Here is an 11,867-nt window from a genome sequence, read left to right on the forward strand (position 1 = left end):
TATAATCTGAATACATGATGTCAACTAATATATAGATAGAAGTTGTGTACTGTATTTGGATGATGGAACAAATACTTATGTTATTAAAAGACAGAATTATCAGGAATAACTCATATGGCTTTGACTGGTCTCACGGTGGGTGGGACTTTGATCTAAAGCAGGGGAAGAAAAGATCATGTGAATTGTACTTGAATTCAAAGAAAATGATCCACTTAACTCGTGCTGTGGTTCGATCTACTTAGCTCGTTAATAAATAAATAGTTTCAGCCTATTGAGCATAGCTTTGATAATGTGGATTGTATCTTCATCAAATTGATTGACTCGCCTATTCTTGGTCATCACCAATAACTTCTTTGCTAGTGACCAAGTACCCCTCTTTACATACTGTCTGTGATCGATTTAATGCAAATATTGACACAGTTTGAAATCGGTTTGTTTTCTTCAAATAAAGACAAATTACAGAAGCAATGAATTAGTGTGTCTACAAATATATTATTACTTCTATTCTGAATGTAATGGAACATTTTGCTAGTAGTTTTACAGCTTAAAAAAAAGTATTTACTAGATATTGCATCTCACTGAAATTAAAGACTCACAATCTCATCAGAGACCTAGGAACTAACATAGATAGACCCACTCCAATACTGAAACTAATCCACAATATCATCTCGATATAAAAATTAGTATAATTAAAAGAATGAGGATTTTTTTTGCACAACAAAATAAGATAGCACACCAAAAGTTTATCATCCCTAGATCACCACAACAACAACAATAACAAGATATATGTCCCAACCATTCAGTGTTAACTAGATGAATACTTTTCCAACAATGAACAGTTTGCAAGACTATAAAGATAGTAATAATCAGATCCTTTTAAGTAACTATGAATTACAAATAGAGTTTCCTTTGGTCCAGTACCTTCATTTTTGGTTGATTCAACTAATCTTGTTTATAATCACAGAACAATTCAAATTATTTAACTATCAAAATCTCAGCTAAATATACTTCAAATACATGAATAGGATGACTCTTTCCTCACAATAAGAATATCATTTTCCATACAGCTTAATGAAGGTGCTTGCAAGGCACATTTATGCTTCTTCAACTTTCAAAAACATTAACCAATTGTGGCCCAGCATACATCCAATTCTGCTGGTAGAAAGGGAGAAAACATAGCCTTTGATCATTCTAAAACACAAATCTCTTCTAATTGGAAGAAGTTCGAAAGACAAGTTCCTAAAACAAATCCTTTTCAGCTAAATCAGGTTGCAAATGAAACTCAGACAATTAACATCCTCATGCCTACAGAAAGAGTTACATTCATGATATAGAATATGAAAATAGCAAGTGAACTATATGAAAACTAGGACAAGATTGGATCAATATCATTGCTTAAGCAGTCATAAAAATTACTCCCAAATAAATCATGGCATTCATTAGCATTCTGGATTGTTCCCTTTGAACTCAGGTACAATTCACAAGACTTCAAGCAGTTTGGGTAATTTATCTTTGTAAGGGAGCACATACTTCTGCAAAAATTTTGGTCCCGGCGATACGAAAAATGTATGTAGTTTGTGTCGTGAAGTCCACAACCCTTCAGATTTTAATATCTCCATCACATGAAATCGAGGAATTAACCTCTTTTCCAAACTCAATTCTAAAGCCACTGGACGCTTAGCAATGTCTGAAGGTGTGCTCCCAACAATCTTGATGAAAAATTTCATCTTTCTCTGTAATGCCTCAGTGGAACGCAATAAAAAAGTTGGTTGTTTCTGGATTGCAGCAATGAATTCCGAGTTCGACCAACCAAATCTGTTCATGAGCTTGACACGGGCCTCAAATTTTTCCCTGCTGACCCTGGACAGCGCATTCAGGACCCAGATGAACATAGTAGATTCTCGGGGAACTCCAAAACCGGCAGTTCTATCTACCAGAGCCCGGAGGGCATCTGGGTTCTGGGTGATGAAGCTGGGATTCCTTTTAATGACAAGAGAAACGCGGTCTTCAGGAATACCACATTCATCCCGTAAGAAGTTAATGTTGGGGCGCACTACATTCTCAATGTTGCTGCTAAAAAACCATCCACACCTCCGGAGATGCTTGAGAAGGATCTCCTTCGATCCCAATAAACTTTCCCAAACCTTAAATCGGGGGAGAAGCGCGTTCTCGCTGTTGGAGCCAATAACTGTAGGGTGCCGCCGAACTATAACGATGATGTCGGACTCAGATAATCCCATTTCGCGCAAAAGTTTAAACTTTGGGGCGAGGTTCGTCTCCACATCCCAGCCGAGCAATCCTGGTCTCCAAGCTATTATCCTTCTCAGATTAGTATCATCAAAGCCCTGAGATCTGAAGAATCCAAGAACGGCGTCGGCCTTCTCGGTGGACTGACTACGAGGGAGCCACTTAGAGACCTTGAAAGCAACGTCGGCGGAGAACCCGCATGTATTCATGAGGTACTCGACCATGAAGTGGGGATCCGGAGAAGCGGTGGCGCCTGAGGAGGCGGAAGTGTCGTTGGAGAAGAGGACGCGACGGAGTAGCGTAGACGGAGGAAGAAAACGGTGTCGGACGGGAAAGCGAAGCATCGCGTGGCTACCCTGTCCGACCCAGAGAAGAGGAAACCGTAAAACCCTACTTGAACCACTTCTTCCGGGTCAACTTCACATTTGCTCCCCTAAATGTTTCAATTTTCTTAAATCTACCCACGAACTGGAAATCAGAATCCATGAGGATTACCAAGGAAAAAAAAATTAATAAATCCAATTAATCTTACGGTACGTTTGGCTCAAATTATCATGTATAATCTTAGTTATATAATTATTAGATAATCACATAACCAAATATTGTTTGGTTCAATCTAGGTAATGTAACAAAAATATGTTTGTTTGAAGGTTTTAATGAATAAATTAGTTTAGTATTTTAATAGATTACCCTTAATTATAAAACCAACTATACATAATAATAATAATAATAATAATAATAATAATAATAATAATAATAATAATATTATTATTATTATTATTATTATTTAAACTCTATTACATTTTACTATATTTTCACGTTTTTTTTTTATTTTTATATATTTTTTTATTTTTTTATTTTGTTTTAATGTTTTTTTTTGTTTTTTTTATTTTTAAAGTTTTTTTAATTTTTTTTCTATTTTTTATTTTTATTTTTAAATTTTTTAGGGTGTTTTACATTTTTCTATTTTTAAATTTTTTTAATGTTTTTTAACATTTTTTATTATTTTTTACTTTTTTAAATTTGTTACGTTTTTCCTATTTTTTTATTTTTTTTATGTTTCTTTTGTATTTTTTTAAATTTTTTAATGTTTTTTCTATTTTTTAAATTTTTTTAATGTTTTTTCTATTTTTTTAATTTTTTTTACCATTTTTTATTTTTATTATTTTTTAATGATTTTTCTATTTTTTACATTTTTTATTTTATTTTTTATATTTTCCATTTTTTTTCTTTACATTTTACTTTTTTCACAATTTTCTTTTATCCGAGGGTATTTTGGGTAAAAAAATTCGATAACCCCGGAATCAAGAAAACCTCAGTTTTCCGAGGTTTTTCGATTCCTGGTTGCATGCCCCTTTTGCTGACGTGTCGGACATGAAACATTAATCGTGAATCATCGATTACCTAAACTAAACAGGGTTTTTGTTGATAACTTTAGATGGATAAATAAGGTTATCAAGGATAACTCCCAACCAAAGACACCCTTATGGATTAGTCGTCATTCCAGTTCTATAAAATTTTCTTTTGAAAAATACTTACAATGAGTGATCCAGAAGTATAATATCTTTTTGATTACGCACCTCCTTTTAAAGAAAAACATGAGGATTCCCATAGAGCACCTTTTTTTGTTGATGCTTGGGAGATTGAGATATCATAAGCCTTTTCTCTTCAAAAATATATCGTTTCTCGCAAATGTATATATTTTTAGAGGACAATTTTTAAAATGCAGTGATCTTCGACTTGAAATATATTTTTAATCTTAGTGAATTATTACACAATTTGTTTTCTTTTGATTCAACTAATCTGGTTTATATAAATCACTGGACAACTCGAATGATTTAACTATCAGAATGTCAGCCAAATATACTTGAAATACATGAATAGGAAGACTCTTTCCTCACAATAAGAATATCATCCATCCAGCTTAATGAAAGCGCTTGCAATCTGAATTTATGCTCCTTCAACTTTCAAAAACATTAACCAATTGTGGCCCAGCATACATCAAACTCTGCTTGTAGAAAGGGGGAAAACATAGCCAGTGATCGTTCTAACAGTCAAATCTCTTCTAATTGGAAGGAATTCAACTGACGAGTTACCAAAACAGATCCTTTTAAGCTAAATAAGGTTGCAAAATGGAACTCAGACAACTAACATATTCATGTCTACACTAACAGTTGCATTAATGATATAGAATATGAAAATAGCAAGTAAACTATATGAAAACTAGGACAAGATTGGTCCAATAATAAAAATCACTCCCAAATAAATCCTGGCATTCATTCGCATGTCTGGATAATTCCCTTCAAACTCAGGTACAATTCACAAGACTTCAAGCAGTTTGGGTAATTTATCTTTGTAAGGGAGCACATATTTCTGCAAAAATTTTGGTCCCGGTGATACGAAAAATGTATGTAGCTTGTGTCGTGAAGTCCATAACCCTTCAGATTTTAATATCTCCATCACATGAGATCGAGAAATTAACCTCTTTTCCAAACTTAATTGTAAAAACACTGACTGCTTAGCAATGTCTAAAGGTGTCATTCCAACATCCTTGACTAAAAATTCCATCTTTCTCTGCAATTCCTTGTGGAATGACATAAAAAATTTAGATGTTTCTTAATTGCAGCAATGAAATCAGTACGACCAACCAAAATTGTTCATGATCTTGATTTGGGCCTCAAATTTTTCCCTGCTAACCTTGGCAGCAGCACATCAAGGATCCAGATGAACATCTTAGATTCTTGAGGAATTCCAATCCCATCAGCTCTATCTACCAGAGCCCGGAAGGAATCTGGTTTCTGCACGAAGAAGCCTGGGTACCATTTAAGGACAATAGAAATTCGCTCTTCAGAAATGCCACATTCATCCCATAAGAAGTTCATGTTATGGCGCACAACATTCTCGATGTTCACTGCTTAAAAACCATCCACTTCTCTAGAGACTCCTAAGGAGGATATCCCTCGATCCAAATAAACTTTCCCAAATCTTCAATCTGGGGAGAAGAGTGTTCTGTATATTGAAGCTCATAACCAAGGGCGGGTTTACACGTGGACTGGGGGGTGTTGGTTAGTCCTAGAAAAATCGTATCGGTTCCACTGTACAAAAATTTTGTACGAGTGTCGAACCTTTCCTTAAATAATCTATTGTGTTCTTTAGAAGTTAAATTAGGAATCGCAGACGGAACTTAACATCATTGATTCCAAATTTAATTTATCTGTTCTTAATGGTTTAGATTTGAATCGCAAGCGAAACTTAACACTATTGATTCAAATCCACCTATGTTATTAATTCCATTAAATATTAATTTTTAAAATTGGCTTCCTGGATTGCATGGCAAGACACATGGCCTTCTTAGATATGGGAGCAACCACCACCGCCTAGACAAAGCCTTTTAAGGAAAGCTAATATTTAACTTCCTTAAATAATTCTAGGTTAACCAAAAAGAAAAATCGAATCACAAATTCGAAAACAAAGAAAACACAAATTCGAAACAAATCCGAAAACTCTAGAATCATATGACTCTTGTGTTTGGTATTTCCAAAAATAACTATACAAAGAAAACTAGTATGATGCGGAAAACAATTACTAGTTATACCTTTCTTTGTAAGCAAATAATCTCTTGATCTTCTACCGTATTCCTCTTCTAACCTCGGACGTTGTGTGTCAACGATCTTCCGAGATGAGAACCACCAAACACCTTCTTCTTCCTTCTAGGTTTCGGCCACCAAAAGCTCCAAGGGATGCTAGAAATATCGCCTCCTTTTCTCTCCTTCTTCTCCAAGCAAGATCCGGCCACCACAAGGACTCCATGGATGAGATGAGGTTCGGCCACAAGATGGAGAAGAGAGAAAGAGGAGGAGTCGGCCACACCCAAGGAGAAAAAGGGAAATTTTAAAAGGAAAGTTATAAAAGGGAAATTTCTCCAATAATTTTTCCCTTAATGGTGGATTATAAAAGGAAAATTTTATAAATTAAAATCATTCTTTTAAACATGTGGATAATTTTCAAAAAGGAAAATTATCTCTAAAAATTAAAATCTCCTTTCAATCTACAAATAAGGAAAGATATCAAATCTTTTCTTAATCTTTTGTAGAAACTTATAAAAGAGATATTTAATTTTTAAGCTCTCTTTTAAATCATGAACATGGTTAAAAAAAGGAAAGTTTTCTCAAAATTAAAATCCACCTTTCATTCTACAAATTAGGAAAGATTTCAAATCTTTTCTTAATCTTTTGTAGAAAGCTATAAAAGGAAAGATTTAAATTTCAAACTCTCTTTTAAAACCATGATATCCACATAAGAAATAATTTTAATAAAAAACCCTTTTTAATATGATGTGGCCGACCACCTAAGCTTGGCCTCCAAACAATTGGTCGGCCACCTTAAGGCTCAACCTTTAGGCTTGGCCGACCCTAAGCTTGAGCTTCAAGCTTGGCTTGGCCGGCCCCTATAGGTTGGGTAAGAAGGTAGGTATATGGTGGGTACAAATTTCTATATACAAGAGGCTACGATAGGGACCGAGAGAAAGAATTGATTTTGGTCTCCCGATGAAATTAAGCTTCCCGTGTTCACCCCGAACACACAACTTAATTCCATCAATAATAATTCATTCCACTAAAGAATTATTATTGAACTACCGCACTAATCCCAAATTACATTTTGGGCTCCTTCTTATTATGAGTGTGTTAGTCTCCCTGTGTTTAAGATGTCAAATGTCCACTAATTAAATGAGTTACTGACAACTGACTTAATTAATATCTTAGTCCAAGAGTAGTACCACTCAACCTTATCATCATGTCGGACTAAGTCCACCTGCAGGGTTTAACATGACAATCCTTATGAGCTCCTCTTGGGGACATTATCAACCTAGATCACTAGGACACAGTTTCCTTCTATAATCAACAATACACACTATAAGTGATATCATTTCCCAACTTATCGGGCTTATTGATTTATCGAACTAAATCTCACCCATTGATAAATTAAAGAAATAAATATCAAATATATGTGCTTGTTATTATATTAGGATTAAGAACACACACTTCCATAATAACTGAGGTCTTTGTTCCTTTATAAAGTCAGTATAAAAAGAAAATGACCTCTAATGGTCCTACTCAATACACTCTAAGTGTACTAGTGTAATTATATAGTTAAGATAAACTAATACCTAATTACACTACGACCTTCCAATGGTTTGTTCCTTTCCATCTTGGTCGTGAGCTACTGTTTATAATTTATAAGGTGCTGATAACATGATCCTCTGTATGTGACACCACACACCATGTTATCTACAATATAAATTAATTGAAGAACTATATTTATCATAAATGTAGATATTTGACCAATGTGATTCTTATTTCTAGATAAATATTTATACCAAAAGTTAGGCTTTTAGTATACACTCTAACAGGGGGCACGGCAACCCCAGTCCACGTGTAAAATTTATTAGTAATATAGTATTATATTATTATTATTTATAAGCTAATTGATGAGAAAGGCAAATACTGAAATACCTATTTGTATACAATTTGGGAGTTCGAAACATCGAACGAGTCTGTGGTCCAGGCGTGCAGCGACACGGCGGTAGGGACTACTTGCTCCGTAACTCCGGTGTGGAGGTCTCAGGTCTCGTGCGAAACTACAATGAGAACGTTCTCAAGCCCGATTCGAGAGAAAGGTGCAATTCCTCTTCTTCTTAGTCCTTACTCCTTAGTGTGCGTTTGGTTCGGGGTTATTCTTGATAAGCTTGGTTATCCATCCAAGGTTATCAACAAAGACCTTGTTTAGTTTAGGTATTCGATGATTCCCGAGTAATGTTCCATGCCCGACACGTTAGCAAAAGGGTCATGCAGCCCGGAATCAGAAAACCTCAGAAAACTAAGGTTTTTCTTGATTCCGGGGTTAACGATTTTTTTTTACCAAAAATACCCTCCGATAAGAAAAAACATGAAAAAAAGAGAAAAAATGTAAAAAAATATAAAAAATAAAAAAAATGTTTTAAAAAATTTATTTTTTTTTTAAAATAAATAATTTTAAAAAATTAAAAAAAATTAAAAAATAAAAAATAAAATTTTTAAAAATGTTAAAAAAATTTAAAAAAATAAAAAATTTATAAAAATTTTAAAAATAAAAATAAAATAAATAAATAAAAATTAAAATTAAAAAAATGTAAAAAAATAAAAAATATATAAATAATATAAAAATATAAAAACATAAAAAAAAATAAAAAAAACACATAAAAAGTAAAAAAATATACAGGAAAAAGAAAAGTAAAAAAAACATTAAAAAAATAAATAAATAATAATAATAATAATATTATTATTATTATGTATAGTTAGTTTTGTAACTAAGGGTAATACAGTAAAATATTAAACTAGGGTATTCATTAAAACCTTCAAACAAACAAGTTTTTATTGCATTACCTAGGTTGAACCAAACAACATTTGACTATATTTTATTCCCCATAGTAATCACATTACCAAGATTATACATGATGATTTGAACCAAACACACCCTTAGGGTTTTGAAAGTTGAAACCCTTAAAACTGATAAAGGAAAAAAAAACCTTTGTTTTGGTTGGTCTTTCCATATTGGTTTCTTTATCCTACATTCCCTTTCTAGTTCCTCGATCATCCATCTAAGATTCTAAATTCTATTTGTAATTTGTAGATGGTAGAACTTTGCCTTTTTTTTAAGGAATAAGGATGTTGGCTATTACCTGTTGATGATGACATAGGGGTAGAGAGGTTGAAGCCTGTGGATAAGATTGTCAGAATGATAATGTTATTACTTATTAGAAATAGATAATATATTAGTATTACTGTATTAGAAAGACTACGAGTTTGCTATCAATAAATGTTGAAGAACAGATCTCATAAATTGATAATGTATTATTAGAAATAGATAATATACTAGTATATTATAAATTGATAATATATTAGTAGAAATAGATAATATACTGATGTACAATAGTACTAACAAGCCTGATAAATTAATAATCCTTTTAATCTTTGATCTAGTTTCTTCTTAATCTTACATATTCATTTTCCATTAGTTTTCTTGTTTCTTTCTTTCACTATGTGTGGGTGATTTTAATTATCAGTGCTAACAAACAATAGCAACAAGAATTGTATCCTGATAATCTTATTATTATTTTAAAATGAAACATATATATACCACTACATTTTAAAGGGAAGGTAGGATCTATCACACTATGATTATGATTTATGAAGCTTACTAGCTTAGCACAAATATATACTTTCATTTTATCATTCTTAACTTCTTTTTCAAGAATAGAATGATCTAAAGTTCACAATTTTGCTACACTTCTTGATTTTGTTTGCTTTTCTACTTTTTGCTAGATTCCTTGATTTTGTTTGCTTTCTCCTAATGATTAATTTAGACATTTTAATCAAATCTTGTTATTTTAGAAATTAAAGTACCTAAATAGTTGAAGTTGGAATTATTGATTTAATAGTTGATAATCATGAAATGATAAAAAAAATTGATATTTTTGTTTTTTTATTTTATTATTATTTACTTTTTATCATTGACTTAATGTTTGGTTTAATATTATTGTTATTAATTATTATTCACTTATTTGAAATAATTCGAGTTTTCCATTGTTAAAGGTTTCATATATATCAAATTAAAAAACTGTTATGATTGATAAATTTTTTCAAAGGAAGAGAGCAAATGAACTGGATTCGGCTACTCTGATGACTCTATCGACAAAATCAAGTAATGATAATCTTTCATCTGAAATTCCTCCTAAAAGATTCAAAAATACAAAAACTGAAGAGGTTGAGCTCGATTCTTTAGAGCGTGATCTAGGATTGCGTCGACAAATTTGGCAATATCATCCTAATCAACGAGAAGAGATTCGTCTAGTTTATTTGAATATGAAAGTATATCAACCTATTCTTGAAGAATATTCATTAAATAAAAATATTAAGCATCCTCGAAGATTTCAGTCAACTTGGTATGAACAATTTCCTTGGTTGGAGCATTCACCCACTAAAGATAAAGCATATTGCGTCACATGTTTTATCTTCAACAAGCCTTCAGGATGCTTAAATCAAACTACATTTACTGTTGATGCATTTGATAAGTGGAAGAAAGTTCGAAATGGAAAAGCTTGTGCTTCCCTAAACCATATGGGAAAAGATAATGTATCTTCACCCCATCGTAATACTGAAAAGACATGTGAGGATTTGATGAAACAAACACAACATCTAACAAGGAGATTCAACAATTTTAATGATGAACAAGTTGCAACTAATCGTCTTCGATTAAAGGCTCACATACATGTGCTGTTATTGCTTGCACTTCAAGGAATTCTGTTTAGAGGTCATGATGAGAAATCTAGTTCATCTAATCGTGACAATTTTCTTGAATTTTTGGATGTGCTAACTATGTACAATGATGAACTTTCAAAGGAAATTGTGAAAGTTCCAAAAAATGCCAAGTATACAAGTCACGATATTAAAAAACAAATACTTCATGTGCTTTCAATGAGAGTGAAAAAGGCTATTCATGAAGAAATTGGAGTTGTCAAGTATTGCATAATTGTTGATGAAGCCTGAGATGAGTCAAAAAGAGAGCAAATGTCTATAGTATTGAGGTTTGTGGATATTAATGGATTCGTTCAAGAACGTTTTTTTGGGCTTGTTCATGTATCTGATACTGCGGTTTTTACTTTAAAGAATGCTATATATTCTGCTTTGGCTCACTAAATTTGGATGTTCAAAATATTAGAGGTCAAGGCTATAATGGTGCTAGTAATATGAGGGGCGAGTTTAATGGATTACAAGCTTTGATTATAAAAGATTGTAGGAGTGCTTATTATGTTTATTGCTTTGCTCATCGGTTACAATTGACTTTAGTTGCAGCATCAAAAAATATGACACCTGCTCATCAATTTTTTGATAGATTAACTTTTATACTTAATATTGTTGGTTCTTCATGTAAACGTAATGATGAATTGAAGAAAGCTCATGCTGATGACATCGCATATTTGATTGCTATTAATGAACTCGAGACAAGGCGTGGACTTAATCAGATAGGTACTAAACAACGAGCTGTTGATACACGCTGGAGTTCTCATTTGAGATCATTGGAAGGCCTAATTAAGATGTTTAGTGCATCATGTATGGCATAAGGTTATGGATGATGGGCTTCCTTCTCAACTAGCAGATGCAACATCTGTTTATGATGAAATGACTTCCTTTGATTTTGTATTCATCTTGCATCTTATGAAAGAGATTATGGGGATCACAGATATTCTTTGTCAGACTTTACAAAGTAAGTCTCAGGATATTATAAATGTAATGGAACTTGTATTATCCACTAAGAATTTACTTCAACAGATGAGGGATAACAAATGGGTTGATCTGCTTGTAAAAGTGAAATCTTTTTGTGAACTTCGAAATATTGATATTCCTGATTTCAATGCTTTGTATATTAATAGACGAGGTCGAGGATGTGCTCATCAAGACAATTTCACCATTGAACAGTATTATCAGATAGACCTCTTTTATGCTTCTATAGATTCACAGTTGCAAGAAATTAATGGTTGCTTTAGTGATGATGCTATGGAATTGCTCATTCTTAGTAATGCC

At 32.6% G+C, this 11,867-nt stretch overlaps 2 protein-coding genes across 2 annotated transcripts; one reads left to right on the forward strand and one right to left on the reverse strand.

Annotated features, from left to right (window-relative positions):
- Positions 1-1,478: 1,478 nt before the first annotated feature.
- On the reverse strand, positions 1,479-2,591 carry LOC122014177 (transcription termination factor MTERF6, chloroplastic/mitochondrial-like). The gene has a single exon (XM_042570356.1). The coding sequence runs from the start codon at positions 2,589-2,591 to the stop codon at positions 1,479-1,481; it is 1,113 nt and encodes a 370-aa protein (XP_042426290.1).
- Positions 2,592-9,965: 7,374 nt separating this feature from the next.
- LOC122014178 (zinc finger MYM-type protein 1-like) lies at positions 9,966-10,832 on the forward strand. The gene has a single exon (XM_042570357.1). It carries the CDS (start codon positions 9,966-9,968, stop codon positions 10,830-10,832), a length of 867 nt encoding a protein of 288 aa, XP_042426291.1.
- Positions 10,833-11,867: the final 1,035 nt, after the last annotated feature.

Source organism: Zingiber officinale, chromosome 8B (assembly GCF_018446385.1).
Source record: "Zingiber officinale cultivar Zhangliang chromosome 8B, Zo_v1.1, whole genome shotgun sequence".
In the NCBI taxonomy this organism is placed as follows: domain Eukaryota; kingdom Viridiplantae; phylum Streptophyta; class Magnoliopsida; order Zingiberales; family Zingiberaceae; genus Zingiber; species Zingiber officinale.